We start from the raw sequence: 16,630 nt of genomic DNA, 5'->3' as shown, positions 1-16,630 counted from the left end.
TTAGCACTAATCAACTTTGTATGGCCTGTGGAATGTGGTGCTACAAGTACACGTTAACTATACTACATCGATCGATCGTCGTTGAATGCGCCATGGAGGTGATGTGCTCGACCAGATCGTCATTGAATTGAAGTACATGCATGGGCATGGCCATGGGCTCGATCGGTCGTCTATTACCGGTGGCTCTGATCTGGTCGAATTCTAACAATAACTATACTGTGGGACTGTGGGGGTGCGTCGGTGGGTGGGTGGGGCTGGTCGTTTCAACATCAGACTAAGTTATGTTATGCTTAAAGATTTGTAATGTGTTTTGAGTGACATCACGAGAATTACAAAGAGCATGGCCACTGTTGTGGAACGTCATTAGTGGGCCCGAAGCTCAAATTTGCCCGTCATCGACTTTGAGTTATGAAACATGGCCGCTCCGTTTCCGTGGGCCTGTTTTAGCCCAGCGCCGCAAGCGCAGTTGAACTGTTCTACTCCAACAAGAAGCCCAGCTACTATTTCCCTTCGATACATCATTGATGGTGCTTGGTGCAGGCTGCCGGCACCTGCATCTGCATGGTTGGTCTCTTCCATGGGCAAATGCAAAAACTTAGCGCAAATGACAGTGATAACGATTCGCACTCGAGTACTACTAGCGGTAACGTATGATTTTAAATAGAAAGGTATCGAATCCTAGCGTGGCATCTGGTTATGGTTGAACTTAAAATAAACATAGTTTAACCTCATCGGTTAACTATTACGTTACAAATATATAAATGTAAACCAAACAACACCTTAATCTACATGTTGCCTGGCATATATTGTACGTCATCTTAGCGAATTATTATAAAAAAGAACTATAGTACCACATGTGTTCATTTTTATGATCTTAGCACCTGCAATATAGCCTATGGGGCTTACGCAAGTTGACAGGTTAATATCCACTAGCCTTCTCCGGCTGCGTTTTGATCCAGAAAAAGTAGTTCAAAACCTATTGCCCTTTGGAGTACGTTACAATGGCTGTCACGCCAACCTGATGCCGCTTACTGCTTCCTGATCTGGACCGTTTTATGGTCAACTGTGTCGTCTCTGCTAATTGTAATCTCCAGAATCTGAAACAGGCTCTGAAGTTTTTTTCTTTCTTTTTTGGCTGACGGGCTCAGCCAGCGCCTGTGTTTTTTTTTTTCCTACATGGCCCGGCTGCTGCCGTCCGATGAGTCGCGCGACGCCACGCTCTGCTAGATTGCTTGCTGCACCCCGTCGCATGCAGCTACCGCGCGCAGACCCCCAGACCAGCAGCAGCACTCCAAGTCTCCAACGGCTTCACTGCGCATGCAGCTACCGCGCGCGACTGCGACATTCATCAGATCCATGGATACCGGAGGCTACATGCATGCGCGAATCGGAGTAAAAGATCTGGCTGCAGGGATCTGGTCTGATGTGCAAACGACTACGAGTAAAGTCGCCGTGCAGTGGTAAATGCGGTAGCTAGGGACGATGGCATGGCAGCAGCCCGTGTGCAACCGGCACTGGATTAACACGCCTCTGTCCTTCATCGATGTTATGGCTCTGTGCTCTTAATCGAGGTAGGCAATGCAGTATGTACGCTATGCAATATGTTTTTTTTTTCGAAACCTGCAATGCGATCACAACTGTCGCAGCACAAACGCTATATATCCCGCCACGCGCCATGAAAGCAGTTCTTGGTTCTCCGAACCTGCCATGGATGAGCCCATGCATGCATCGTCGACCAGCCGCTCCGCGCCCCCGCCCATGACCATGAGAGAGGGCAGGGCAGCAGCCCCGACCGCTCCGATCTCAACAGGAAATTAAAGGATGGGCTGAGAAAACGGCGGGAAGAACAGCAGCAGTCCTGATTCAGTTGCTCGATCCTCCGAGTGATGGCTGCTGCAGCGCCCATCACATATTTAATATGGTGTACTTAAGACTTATCTGTTAAGCTATGGTTATGGACTTATCCTCACATCTTTGGGGTCTAATCCCTATAGTCATACTGTTCCTGATTAGTCTTAACACATTCTTCTATCTTATAATAGAATTACACTTAGGCGCATGAGTACCCTGTCCCCAGGGTGCATCGGACCCCTAAAAGGCTCTAGGCCCAACCGTCTTCGCGAGATGAGGCCAGGGTGCTTAAGGACCTAGAGGTCAACAAAAGGTTCCCATTGTCTAAGTGTTGCTATGTATTTTGGGGCCTGGACTACCACAAACATTTATACTTCATAATGCCCTCGGGTGGGAGGTGCTTTAGAGACTTTAGGCTTATTCTCATGATCACCCTAGGGCATGAGGGGCCTTGAGGGCTTGTTCTCATTAGTGTTCTGGACCACGAGGGGTCCTAGGAGCTTTAAATTATTGCTAAGTATTTCCCTATAGCTCAAGGCTTTCGAGGACTTATATGATTCCTTCTTCGAGCTTTCTCGGGCCATTATGTGCCCTAGGTCCTTAGATCACCCTAGGGTCTACTGAATCTTGGGTCACTCTATAACTTTATAAGTCTTTGTGTTCCTCTTCCGTTCATGGTGCCCCCCGTCAAATCTAATTACATCAAGCTCCTCTTCCGACTGGTGCCAAGGGAGTTCCTTAGATTGTGTTCAACGGTTCCCTCTATATTTCTCCCCAAATATCCCACTATCCCCCACGCCAGCAATCTCTCTTCCCTTATATCTCCACCCTCTATAAAGGTTCCCCCAAAACACCACTACACCATAAAATATAATTTCCCCTACCCATTCATCATTCATTACCATTTTTTCTCAACTATCAAATACATGTGTGCACCGAAATCGAGGCAAGGGGCAGCACAACGCTACCCTTTTTCTAGCGTTGTACTGTGCTCATCGCTTGTACTGTAGCAGTTGTAGGGGTGACCAATGAACGCGCTCGCGTGGATCTGTATCCGCCACAACAAGGGGAGGGGAAGGTTGGCGGGGACCATTGAATGTAGTCTTATGGCATGGTACCCTAGGTGTTGTCGTTCCAGCATAGTGGGCCTCACAATAGCCTCTTGTACTAAAATACTCGGAATATGTCTTAGTTACTTCTAGGGGTATATCCTTCCCGAGACACTAACATATATAGCCCCCCTCCCTCTGAGTTTGTTGCTGGATTGTTCCTGTAGGTGCTTCTATTTTTCCTTACTAGATGCCTAATGAAATGGATCACCTGAGACTGCTTATCATAATGTGGAGAAGGAGACCAATAAGTTGGAAGCTGTTTTTACACATGTATCTGGATTATGAGGTCAAGAAGGGCAAGGGACTGTAGAACCAAGGAGCTTAGCCTAGTGGAAGAGCTAATTGGTGGTGTTGGTCTCCTTTATTGTGTTTACCTATATGTTGTTTGTTAGTAAAGTGAACTGGACAAATACATACTTATGCATTGTTTGAACATGAAGGAACTTGTCGTACTCTTTTCCTTCCTAGAGGTTTCTCACGAAGTATGATTTTTTATCTAGAAATGCTTTTAACAAGGTGACATTGCACTAAGGCTGTAGTTATATTTTGAGATTTCCTTTCGCCTTTCATGTGATCTTGTGAGTTTTGACTTGTGGTCTAGTTCTGAAATGGTTGTTGTCGTTGTCAATGGCAATTTTCGAGTTATGGATTTGTGATTTTTTTATGATATGAACAAGTGAACTAGTGATGTAGTATGTAACATTGTGGGTTTTTTGTTATACATTGTAAATTTGAATGCATTATCTTTTTCTCTAATGTTTAAGATATTTCATTGCGACGGACCGACAGACAACCCGACATGTTGGCCTTATCGTGCCTCCGACACTGACACTGTTAGAGATTCTTTCTCTAGAAGCTTCCTGTAATCTTCAACCGAATCAATCTTCTTTAGATAGAAAGGATAATTAATCTCCTATAGATAGAAAGGATAAACTCAGATTGATTTGATTGCTTCTTGTACGTGTTGTTGCATCTAGCCATTGGTGCCTATATTAACATGCATGCAACCTATGGCCACCTAAGTGTGGTGAAAACGCTTAAACCAATTCCAGCTTTCATGGTACCAGAGCCCACCACTGAAATTCTTTCATCTAGCCATGGCGTTCGACTCCAATACTGCCACCATCCCCTCTTCCTTCCAAATCCCGATTACAGAGAAACTCAACAAAACAAATTACATGTTGTGGAAAGCCCAAGTCCTGTCGCCATCTCGCCGATCCGAGCGGTGCAGATGGAGGGACTTCTTACCGGAGCCGAAGCAATGCCGGCTCAGACCATCGTCGTCAACACCAGTGAAACCACCTCCGTTCAACCAAACTCGGAGTATGCTCGCTGGGTCTCCCATGATCAGACTGTTCTCGGGTATCTCTTGGTTATAAGATGGAGTTTAAAATAGGAAATATAGGTAAGCTCTTGGAGATTACCAACGTCTTCTCTGCATCTTTATCTACCAGCTTTATGTGCCAACATACAAATACTATTTATTAGTGTACTAGTATATATACAGGACGTACGTGACACACCATGATGCGTACAGGACGTACGGACGGCTACCGGCAACTCACACTCACGTCAGCCCGTCCGTGCATCGCATGCAGCCGACCCAGACCAGACGTACGTACGTACGTAATCCTCTCCTACACACGATCTTGCTGCGTGCGACGCATGCAGATGCAGTTTTGAACCCATCTCAATCTCATGTCCTCCCAGCGCACGCCGAAGCCAAACACGACCCGCATGCGCATCGCATGCTACGCCCTGCTTCCTGCGCCACCGCTTGACCCCAGGTCAAACCCCTCTGCGCCGTCATAACTTCCGCTCTGGGTGCTCCATTTACTCCCTTCAGCCTTCGCATCCACCACTGCTTCCCGCTCATAAAACTCGCCACTCACTGCAGCAGCAACTGAGCAAGCGGCCAAGCGCACACAGGAGTATACTCTGCAGCACGGACACGCCCGGCCCGACAAGCCAGCCACTCTTCTCGCGTGAAGCTGCCAGGACGAGAAGAGAGAGAGGGAGTGAGACACACACAGACAGAGAAAGCGGAGGAGACTAACGAGGCGTGCATGAGGAAGGGGGCAGTGGCCGTGATGGGGAGGGAGGCCGCGGCCGCGGTGGCGGCGGAGCTGGAGGACTCGTTGGGGAACGCTGCTGCTGCCGCGGCGGCGGCGCCCGTGCTGAGCCCGCTGAGCGAGACGCTGTGGCGCGACAGGGCGGCGGCGGGCGGGGTCCTCCTCGGGGACGTGTCGGCGCGGCTGGCGTGGCGGGACCTCACCGTGACCGTGGCGCTCGGCACCGGCGACACGCAGGCCGTGCTGCAGGGCCTCACGGGCCACGCCGAGCCCGGCACCATCACCGCGCTCATGGGCCCGTCCGGCTCCGGCAAGTCCACGCTGCTCGACGCGCTCGCCGGACGCCTCGCCGCCAACGCCTTCCTCGACGGGACCGTCCTCCTCAACGGCCGCAAGGCCAACCTCTCCTTCGGCGCCGCGGTACGCACGTCGTCGTCGTCCTCGTGTCACCGGTTCGCCGTCGGTACGTACGTGACCTTGAGTTCTCCTTGGATCTTCCGGCATCGCCGATCTTGGTCACTGAGGAGAGGACTCGTCACATATGCCATGCATGCCAGGTTCTGTAACCTTGCTGCCTTTCGGCAGCGGCTTCGCGATCGCAGCACAAGATGCCATGCATCAAGCCAGCCCTTGCATCTGTGGTTGTTGGATCAGCAGCAGTAGCCATCTCCGGTCAAAATTTGGGCGACATGCTGCCTTCGCTAGCTGTCGCCCGTCTGTTCTCCTGATGGATCGTTCTGTTGTCAGGTGTGTGTTTGGTGACTGGAGTTTAAACACCCACACCCACTACTGTGGCTGAGGGTGGTGAGGAGACACCGTACCGGTTCTGTTTTTTCCTGGGCTCACCAAACAAACCATCATGATCTGCTAACGTCTCTCTCACACCTCTTGCTACTGAAAAATACTGTCAATCTGCAAAAAAAATTCAGGCCTACGTGACGCAAGACGACAACCTGATCGGCACGCTGACGGTGAGGGAGACGATCTCGTACTCGGCGCGTCTCCGGCTCCCCGACAGCATGCCGAGGGAGGAGAAGCAGGCCCTGGTGGAGGGCACCATCGCCGAGATGGGGCTCCAGGACTGCGCCGACACGGTGGTGGGCAACTGGCACCTGAGGGGGATCAGCGGCGGCGAGAAGAGGCGGGTCAGCATCGCCCTGGAGATCCTCATGAGGCCCCGGCTGCTCTTCCTGGACGAGCCCACCAGCGGCCTCGACAGGTATATGTACGCGCGCGGGCGCTTGCTTCAGGCCGGCCTATCAATCATCTGACGACTGATCGATGCAACAACAAAAAAAACACACAAAATCGTGCAGCGCTTCGGCGTTCTTCGTGACGCAGACGCTGCGGGGGCTGGCGAGGGATGGCGGCCGGACCGTCGTAGCTTCGGTCCACCAGCCGAGCAGCGACGTCTTCTTGCTGTTCGACTGCCTCTACCTCCTGTCAGGAGGCAGAACAGTCTACTTTGGCAAGGCTTCAGAGGCTTGCGAGGTAACAACAACATGAGTTTTCTTTTTTCCTAATTCGTACTCCGACCTGTCTAGGACTAGCTAGGAGTACGTGTACGTGTTTTTGGCTTGCTACACCAATGGGGGCATGCGTGTCTACTGTGCACGATCCGATCGAGAGCAGTTCTTCGCGCAAGCTGGGTTCCCGTGCCCGCCGATGCGCAACCCGTCGGACCATTTCCTCCGGTGCATAAATTCGGACTTCGACAGGGTGAAGGCCACCCTGAAAGGGTCGATGAAGACGAGGGTGAGCCGGATTCTGCCACCTCCGATCCTCCTCCTTCAGTATAGCCTGCTGTAGCATGTCTAGCTTGTCTGAACTTCTGCACTCCCCATTTTTCTCTCTCTCACGTATATATACCGTACTGTAGTTCGAAAGATCTTACGACGATCCGCTGGAGAAGATCACGACCTCGGAGGCGATGAGCAGGCTGGTCAGCCACTACCAGCACTCGCAGCACTACGTCAGCGCGCAGCAGAAAGTAGACGAGATGGCCCGGCTCGTAAGCTGACACTGACGAATTAATCTTCTTCATCAGCGCGCCGGCCTAGCTAGCTGACGAGACCATTCCCGGTTCCAAAATAGAATAGAATAGAATTGATCGAAAGCGGATCGTCCATGTGGTTTTGCAGAAAGGGACTGTGCTGGACTCTGGAGGGAGCCAGGCTAGCTTCCTGATGCAGGCGTCCACGCTCACGAAGCGGTCGTTCGTCAATATGTCCAGGGATTTCGGGTACTACTGGCTGAGGCTCATCATCTATGTCGTCGTCACGATTTGCATCGGGACTATATACTTCAATGTCGGCACCGGCTACAGCTCTATCCTGGTACGTAATAAGAGGCTGTTCGTACCCTTGATGATGCTTACACATGTATCTACTCTCTCGTTCTGAATTCTAACCCTTGATGCTGGTGTCTGGGTGCCGGGTGGTGAACTGACGAAAAACAACTACGTACTTACTAGGCCCGGGGGGCATGCGCTTCCTTCATCTTCGGCTTCGTCACGTTCATGTCGATCGGGGGGTTCCCGTCGTTCGTGGAGGACATGAAGGTGTTTCAGAGGGAGAGGCTGAACGGGCACTACGGCGTGGTCGCGTTCGTGATCAGCAACACGGTGTCGGCGATGCCGTTCCTGGTCCTGATCACCCTGGTGTCGGGCACGCTGTGCTACTTCATGGTGCGCCTGCACCCGGGCTTCACGCACTACCTCTTCTTCGTGCTGGACCTCTACGCCAGCGTCACCGTGGTGGAGAGCCTGATGATGGCCATCGCGAGCGTCATCCCCAACTTCCTCATGGGCATCATCGTCGGCGCGGGGATCCAGGGGATATTCATGCTGGTGTCGGGCTACTTCAGGCTCCCCCACGACATCCCCAAGCCCTTCTGGAGGTACCCCATGTCCTACATCAGCTTCCACTACTGGGCGCTGCGGGGCCAGTACCAGAACGACCTCAAGGGCCTGCTGTTCGACGGCCAGCAGGACGACGTGCTGCCCAGCAAGATCCCCGGCGAGTTCATCCTGGAGAACGTGTTCCAGATGGACGCGGGGCGGTCCAAGTGGCTCGACCTGGCCGTGCTGCTCTGCATGGTCGTCGTCTACCGCCTGCTCTTCTTCGCCATGATCAAGGCCGCCGAGGACGTCACCCCCCGGGTGCGCCGCCACGTCGCGCGCCGGCGGGTGCGGAGCCGGCGGCGCCAGCAGCCGCTGCCCGCCCGGACGCCCTCGCTCCGCGGTTACGTGGTCCACGCCGCCGCCAGCCTGCCGGCCGATCACCCGTGAACAACGTAACCGTCAGTTGTACTGCAATATATATGATATGCGTGTGTTAAGTTGTTAGTAGCAACCGCTTTATAGCTGTAACGAAGATGCAATGCACCGGTAAGATGATGTGTGTTATCACCAGCTTGATGCAAGTTTTTCTTCGCCTGCGACATGCGTACGATACCGAGCCCACATTGGGCAATCAAATCCCTCATGTGCGTGAGGCCAAATCGAGGGAGGGTAGAGGTGTAAGAGAATTATGCATTATCACTTTTAATTTAATCCATAAAATCATTGTGATATATGCGACGACATTTATGTGTATATGCTTATCACTACTCACATAAGTTGTAAACAACAGTAAAACATGCAAAAAAACGAGGAGGGAGGAGAACAGATAGTAACAGTAGTTATAAGAACCAGAAACTGACACAGCCAGAAACCGACGTGCCATAAGAGCTGTCTGTTACTAGCCATAAGACAGGAAACAGACGGTCATTACTACAGACAAAATGCACAACCGTTAAAAAGAAATATTCGAACCAAGATCCAATCTACCACGAGTCATCCAGTCAAAATGTGCAACCGTTAGCAATGAATATTCGGACCAAAGTCCGATTACCACGAACCACGGCCTGGCCGGTGGCGCGCGCGTGACAGTCCTTCATTCTTTTCTCAACTTATCCGCACCAATGGTCCACCTAATTAAGTTGATTGATTTGTCCCTTAAACTTCTGGTATGGTACTAAATTATTAGTACACTGTAGCATTAAAGTGGGCCTTTAGCATTGACTATTATTCAATATTAATTTGGGTCAGGCCCACATTAATTTAACAATCCGCACCAAATGATAAGTCACACTAAAATGCTCTCATCATCTTAAATGTTTGATATACTGGTGTTTCGATGGAGATTGTTAAGTTAAACATCCACCTAGAACCTAGACTACACTTAACCACAACTTCACAATGGACTAGGCCTTAAATTGGTAGTTTTGCGTGGAATAAGTTTCATATATACTCTTTACCAGTACTAGATTGCTGAATGCATCCCCTCTGGTTGGAGCATATAAGTCAAACTCTATAGCTTGTCATGTGTATGTAGATACCACCCAGACCTCATAAACTTTGACTAACAGTTAAACCATATAGGTATTTTACTCTAAAGATGTTGTCGGAGAAGAAATCTCCGGTCGGATGGCGGAATGCACCCGCCCTAAATCCTAAGATGAGGAGGGGGCCTAAGCGTTTTGCTTGTTAGATGGATTCGGGATGAACACGCAAGGGTTTAGAGTGGTTCGGGCCGTCGGAGCGTAATACCCTACTCCACTATGTGTTGTATTGCTCGTGAGCTTGAGTTATGTCTAGGTTGGCTTGAGTCTTAATGAGAATGTCTTGTAACGTAGTGTGCCCTCCCTTTTATAGTCCAAGGAGGCACGTACAAGGGTGCTGAGCCCCAACATATGGGCCCAGGAACATAACGGATGTAATACTTGGAGCAACTAATGTTAGTCGCCAGTGCAATCTTCCTGCGTCCTGGTTTCCGCGGTCTGCGTAGCGTTAGCGTGCAGCGGAAGCTTCCCTGGCAACGTACGAGTGATGATGAACACGGTACACGCGGCAGCATAGGCGTATCGCCTGCCATCAGAATGGACAGGCATGTCGCCTGCCAGCGACATGGACATGTCTCATTAAATGCTAAGGCGGCACACTGCTTGCTAGTAGAGTGGATAGGTCGCTGCCTGACAGCAGAGTGGGCAGGCCTCATTAAATGCCGAGGCGGCACATCGCTTGTCAGGTGGCACGCCTTATCCGCAATAAATGCAGGGGCCACGCAACCCGGAGGCCTTACGTCAGGCTCCGCCCGCTGGCTTACGTCACGCGCGGTAGGCCACATGGTAGCATCGGGTCTCCGCCTGGGCGGGGAGCAGTAGCGTTATGCGGACAGGTCCGCACCAGGCTGGGCCTAGACACGTGTCGGCACCAGACCCCTGCCTGAGCAAGGCTTGGGTATTCTCTGTCCCAGAGTCCCGGGACCCGGCTGTGGGCAGTCCGGACTCCACTCGGAGGGGTCCGGGACCTGTCCCGGGGGTCCAGGACGCGCCTGTGGGGGTCCTGGACCTTGCCCGGAGGTCCGGCCTACATGTACAGGGGTCCGGCACTTTCCCAAGGGGGTCCAGACCCACTGTTGACATCTTGGAGTATACCGTCTTCCCCGGCCACGTGGCGACCCTAGAGCCGTCCACGTGGTAGAGTAGGGTGCTGTTCACCACGCGACTAGAGGTAGCCGCGTGGGTATACCGTCTTCTCACTGTAGTAAGGGGTACCCCTGTTTTAGGGTACCGACAGTGGCCCTTGGGCCCACCTCGGGGAGGATGCGAGCCTGCAGGTGGGGCCAAAACTTGCACCTTGCGTCAGCATGGCATGACCGGTGACTGGGGCGCCACCTCAGCGCGCGCCGCATTAACTCGGTGCGCACGTGCTGTTAGTCTGCCATCGGTCACATCAACTGTCGTGTCTGTCCTCGCGGCTGACTGATGTGTGGCCCCCATACTTGATGGTTTCGCCGGCCCACGCGCGAGGCGCCTCGATACCGCTGCGTTGGTTTTAAAAATTCACCTTCTCTGTCTTCTGCGGCTGACTTGAGGAGGCGTAGTACTGGCACGAGCAGCGGTATGACTTCTCTGCACCCAGGAACTGGCGCCCAAGGAGGATGACTCGTGGGCCCGGGCCCCCGTGTGTAACACCCGGATTTTAGGGGTCCAAAACCCGGGGTTAACATAAACACCAGGTATGCTGGGACCAAGTCTCAAACATATGATGTATAGTGGCACAGGATCGAATGTCACAACTTTATATATAACAGGAGTTCTATACAAAATAAATAATTACATTATAAGGAGACAACGGTCCAGCAACCCAAAGTTGACTGGGAGACGACGACCTAGACCACTCACGAACTCATCGCAGCATCTTCCATGAGCATCATCCTGCAGTACCTGGTCTTGACCTGTGGTGTATGTGAGACAGCAAGAGTGAGCTCACATACGTTCATCGCTCAACAAGTTGTGGGGAATAATGTGCATGAACTCGCCAAAGGTGGGAGCTCACGTGAAGTGTAAGGCTTACCAAAGGAGATGGTTAGAGCTGAGCATTGCTTTTAAAGTTGGTCAAAATTTTATTAGCAATTACTAAGTATAAGTAAATACCAACCCAATTAAATAGTAGAACAAAAGTAACAAACTCACCTGCGATGCAATGCATATGACAAATTGAGTTTAAGTTCCATAATTTAATCATGTGAGTGTCCGAGCCGCTCATGACCGTGAGCACGGCTAGTATACCAGTTTTACACTCTGCAGAGGTTGCGCATCTTTACCCACAAGTCATGTTACCCATCTGCCAAGGGGTCGCGACTTCCCATACACCTCTACCGAGGAGGCGAGGCAGGGTAACACTACGAGGCCTTTACAAAGTTCCACTAGCTTCAGAAAACCCGCTACAGTTTATAGGAAGCTCCAATGCAGGAATCCCTTGCAGGACCGCCATCACAGCAAAATCCTCCCGAGGGCCTCCCTACACTGACCACTCCCCTACTGCCCTTGCCCCTTTCGGGTAAGGTAGTCCTCCACTAGCTTTCCTAATTAGTCAGCCAAGGGCGTCCCATTAAACCCTTGTGGTAGCACTGTTTTCCCGGGTGGTTCTCCATGTTCCAATTAACATAATGATCTTATCATGAACAGTAATAATAAACAGATAATAAAAGTGTAATCATAATTAATGTATCTTCATACCCAAAACCACATAAAGCACTAGCAAGTACTACCCAAAAAGTTCAGTGGTAAACCAGGTATAAAGATAGTCAAAACTAGGGTAACCTATTAGGTCCCATCAAAATTAACCTATGCAGATCATTATGATTAATTAGAACATGAGTGGGTAAAAAGAAGTGATCAAGGGCACAACTTGCCTGGGACTTGAGATTCCAGGTACCAACTTGCTCTTCAGATGACACGTGTCCTCACGCTAGTCGTAGCAATACAAACAAGCAGTGTGTAGGCAAAATTAACATCACACCAAACATGTAAACAAAATACATAATAATAATCTACTCATTAAAATAAGATTCTAGGAACAGAAATCATTAATTTTGGAGTTACGGATTCTAAGTTATGAATTTCTGAAGTTAATAAGCATCTAGAATAAATTAATCCAAATGAATAATTTTAATTTAAGTTTTATGGTTAAACAATGTTACTAGTTGATAGACAATGTTAATACGAAATTATTGCAACTGGAATGGTTCAAAAAGGAGCTAAAATGAATTAGTTATGAATTAAATAAGTTTCTGGATTTATTTTTACACTACAAATCATTTTCTAAATCATTTTCTATGATTTTCCTATCCACTAGACTGCGCCTCAAATTCTGTAAAGCACAGGGGCCCCAGCGCAAATGTTCTCAAGACTCAGAACAACACCTGCATGGACGGCGGGTTGAATCAGAACAAGTCGAGGGGTTCTTTTGAATAATTTCGCACCCGAAAGGGTAACTTCAATCCCGAGCCGTCCGATCTGCAATCTAGGGTCTAGATTAGATCTCAGCGCCCCCAACACTTGATAACTACTCAGATCCGTCCATCAAGAGACCAACGGTCATGATTTAATTACGCGGAGGGAGCATCCCTCACCCAATCGGAGCCGCAGATACAAAGATCCAACGGCCCGGAGCCATCATTTCCCAGATCCAATCACATCCCTATGTCACGAATCCAACGGACAAGCCGTTACCCCCCTTCATCCAGTATCCCGCGCCCTGGCGGCGAGCGTGCACCGCCATGGCGCCATTGCCGCACTGCTTTGCCTCGACTCCCAGGCACAAGACCTCGATTCAACTACGGTCTATGTAGAGGAGAAGGAATCGATCCTGGGGGAGGAAGCCTCACCGGAAATCATCGCATGGAGCCCCCTGGCCACGGCGAATGGCGACCCTGCAGCGTCGGCGGGGAAAGTCCAACAGTGCCCCAGATCCCCTCCATAGATCCGATGCCACCACGAGACTGCGCATGCTCTGGTAAAGCCTCCGAGCTACCTCCGGGGACTGGAACATCGGTCTAGGTCCAGGTCGTCGACGGCGGTGAGCTCCATCCTTTCTTCTGCGTATTGCCCTGGCACACGACGCGGGTGTCCACCTGTTGATCGATTGAGGGAGGCCCAGGTTATATAGCCCCAAGGCGCGGTCGGATCCCAACTACCCAGAGAGATTCACGGAGCACTTTCCCGGGAATCACGGCACGGACGCGCGGGTCGACGAGCGCAACTGGGTTTGTTCAGGTCTATTCGCGAGGAAGACGGAGCCGACGCAAGGGACCCACAAGGCAGTGAAACCCTACTGTCGATTACAGGGAAAACGGTAATGACACGCGGGCCCCACGCAGCAGTGGCCGAACCAGTGCGCGGAAGTGGAGCCAGGCCGTGGAGGCTAAGGAAGCAAGTGGCCGTGGATTTGAGAGGGCCGGCCCAAGTCGAGTTCTGGTGTTTTTTTTTTCATTTCCATTTTCTAATTAACTTCAAATTTGAAATACTCAACTAAATCCGAACTCTTGTTTTGAATCCTAGATTCCTCTTGTCAAAAAAAATTATAATACTTCTTTTCCTTTAAACTATTTATTTGTCATTATTATTTGTTCTCTTTCCATTTATTTATTTATAGAAGGAGGATGACTTTATTAACTTTTCCCCCCTTTTCTCATTTTCTATTTTATACTTTCTTATTTATCATCTGAGGTCAAATTAAGTCTTGATTCCTTTATTCAAACAAAATGCATCACAACAAAATCATCGGCATGATGTGCATATTTCTTTATTCATTTATTTGTTTGGTTGAACAATAATTTAATACCACTAACTGAGTATGCACAAAGAAAAGGAAATCGAATAATTCCTAAAACACTTTCATATAAATACATGTATTATTTTTTTTTTTACCTTATACAAATTTTAGGGCTTTACAAATCCTACCCCCCTTAACAGAAATCTCGTCCTCGAGATTTGTAAGAAAAGGGATACAAAAGAATTGGTTTGTAATTCAGCTTTCAAAAATCTAGAGTCTCATTTTTTTATAGTCAATAGGGGTTGATTGGGAGAGCATAGGTATCCAGCTACTTATTATGTGGATATAAGCTAGACAGGTTGTGGTAAGAGAGATTATGCCAAGGAGAAGACTTCATCCGAAATATTTAAATCTTGATTCATCTCGAGATTCGCTTGACTGTTATATCCTTCCTTGTCAATGTCGATCTTTTATTCTTCGGTCTTGGTCTCTTTGATTTGAGGTTAGTGTATATCATCGGAGTTGGGTGATATGGTTAAGATAGATATGGATGAGATAGACTCCATGATGTAGGTCAAAAGTTTGTTTTAGGTGGGGGTTGATAGATTATGCAATCCATCATGACTCTATTGATTGGGATAGACCTCATGCATGTGAGTGAGTTGGTTTAAGGCCCTAGTTTAGTTTTAAGTGCATGAGGGGTATGGCCTTATCTTTTGTACCAACACTAAATAACTTACTCTAGATTAGATAAAATCTAGATTAGGTTGGATATGACTGGATTATAGCTCATGGTTGTTATTCTATAGTAGGATAAATATGCTAATTAGGGCAAGATGAATTCATAAGGATAAAGTAGAATCTTTTGAGGTCAGTTAGATCTATTATGATGAGATAAAATCTTTTCAAGATAAGATGGATCTAGATACATTAGGATAAGTTAAGATCTTTTGAGATAAGATAGATCTATGAGTGCAGGATGGAATCTTTTGAGATGAGATGAATCTATTAAGCTAGATACATTTTTTTTAATAAGGGATAATCTAATTTGTCTAGTTACTTTTATAAGCATTTTTTTTCCTATATGTATATGCAGATGTAACTGTGGACATTACTCCACAACCCATCACACTCAATCAAAGATCCAAATCAGACAAGTATCATAAGAACAAACATTCAAGTTCATAGATAGCTATATAAAAATAGTTTTGTTTTTGTTTCTAAGAGTAGATCTCCTATTCCTAAAGTCACTTTAGGCACAGGATTTCAAAGTGTGAAATCCACATTAGTCTTTAGAAGGAAAAAGGTAAGAATAATCAGAGTAAAGCGGAAATAGATGAGAAAAGATTAAGGAATGTTTAGAAAAAGAATCAGAGTAGCAAAGGTAAGTAAGTAATGGTTGTCCAGTTCAATCTAGGTTTTGTCCTACAGTCAACATTCCTCTGATACCACTTCTGTAACACCCGGATTTTAGGGGTCCAAAACCCGGGGTTAACATAAACACCAGGTATGCTGGGACCAAGTCTCAAACATATGATGTATAGTGGCACAGGATCGAATGTCACAACTTTATATATAACAGGAGTTCTATACAAAATAAATAATTACATTATAAGGAGACAACGGTCCAGCAACCCAAAGTTGACTGGGAGACGACGACCTAGACCACTCACGAACTCATCGCAGCATCTTCCATGAGCATCATCCTGCAGTACCTGGTCTTGACCTGTGGTGTATGTGAGACAGCAAGAGTGAGCTCACATACGTTCATCGCTCAACAAGTTGTGGGGAATAATGTGCATGAACTCGCCAAAGGTGGGAGCTCACGTGAAGTGTAAGGCTTACCAAAGGAGATGGTTAGAGCTGAGCATTGCTTTTAAAGTTGGTCAAAATTTTATTAGCAATTACTAAGTATAAGTAAATACCAACCCAATTAAATAGTAGAACAAAAGTAACAAACTCACCTGCGATGCAATGCATATGACAAATTGAGTTTAAGTTCCATAATTTAATCATGTGAGTGTCCGAGCCGCTCATGACCGTGAGCACGGCTAGTATACCAGTTTTACACTCTGCAGAGGTTGCGCATCTTTACCCACAAGTCATGTTACCCATCTGCCAAGGGGTCGCGACTTCCCATACACCTCTACCGAGGAGGCGAGGCAGGGTAACACTACGAGGCCTTTACAAAGTTCCACTAGCTTCAGAAAACCCGCTACAGTTTATAGGAAGCTCCAATGCAGGAATCCCTTGCAGGACCGCCATCACAGCAAAATCCTCCCGAGGGCCTCCCTACACTGACCACTCCCCTACTGCCCTTGCCCCTTTCGGGTAAGGTAGTCCTCCACTAGCTTTCCTAATTAGTCAGCCAAGGGCGTCCCATTAAACCCTTGTGGTAGCACTGTTTTCCCGGGTGGTTCTCCATGTTCCAATTAACATAATGATCTTATCATGAACAGTAATAATAAACAGATAATAAAAGTGTAATCATA

The 16,630-nt window shown here is 48.6% G+C and overlaps 1 protein-coding gene across 2 annotated transcripts; it reads left to right on the top strand.

Moving 5' to 3' along the window:
- The first annotated feature begins 4,538 nt into the window (after positions 1 to 4,538).
- Positions 4,539 to 8,471, top strand: LOC103643414 (ABC transporter G family member 11). Of its 2 annotated transcripts, XM_008666592.4 has the most exons (7): positions 4,803 to 5,455; positions 5,965 to 6,254; positions 6,352 to 6,526; positions 6,668 to 6,790; positions 6,915 to 7,046; positions 7,177 to 7,371; positions 7,509 to 8,471. In XM_008666592.4, the coding sequence occupies exons 1-7, from the start codon at positions 5,030 to 5,032 to the stop codon at positions 8,322 to 8,324; spliced, it is 2,157 nt and encodes a 718-aa protein (XP_008664814.1). In that variant the 5' UTR covers positions 4,803 to 5,029; the 3' UTR covers positions 8,325 to 8,471. The 2 variants fall into 2 exon arrangements, with proteins under 2 accessions (XP_020402335.1, XP_008664814.1); XM_020546746.3 differs by lacking the exons at positions 6,668 to 6,790; positions 6,915 to 7,046 and having other exon boundaries at positions 4,539 to 5,455.
- Positions 8,472 to 16,630: the final 8,159 nt, after the last annotated feature.

The sequence above is a fragment of the Zea mays genome, chromosome 1 (assembly GCF_902167145.1).
Source record: "Zea mays cultivar B73 chromosome 1, Zm-B73-REFERENCE-NAM-5.0, whole genome shotgun sequence".
In the NCBI taxonomy this organism is placed as follows: Eukaryota; Viridiplantae; Streptophyta; class Magnoliopsida; order Poales; family Poaceae; genus Zea; species Zea mays.
This window is presented reverse-complemented; position numbering and strand designations above follow the sequence as displayed.

What these genes read in the sequence shown, in the direction of transcription:
- LOC103643414 (XM_008666592.4), top strand. Translation starts at nt 5,030, where the DNA reads ATGAGGAAGGGGGCAGTGGCCGTGATGGGGAGGGAGGCCGCGGCCGCG. An exon ending in AGGCTTCAGAGGCTTGCGAG is followed by an intron (nt 6,527 to 6,667) that starts GTAACAACAACA and finishes GATCGAGAGCAG; the next exon opens with TTCTTCGCGCAAGCTGGGTT. An exon ending in TAGACGAGATGGCCCGGCTC is followed by an intron (nt 7,047 to 7,176) that starts GTAAGCTGACAC and finishes GTGGTTTTGCAG; the next exon opens with AAAGGGACTGTGCTGGACTC.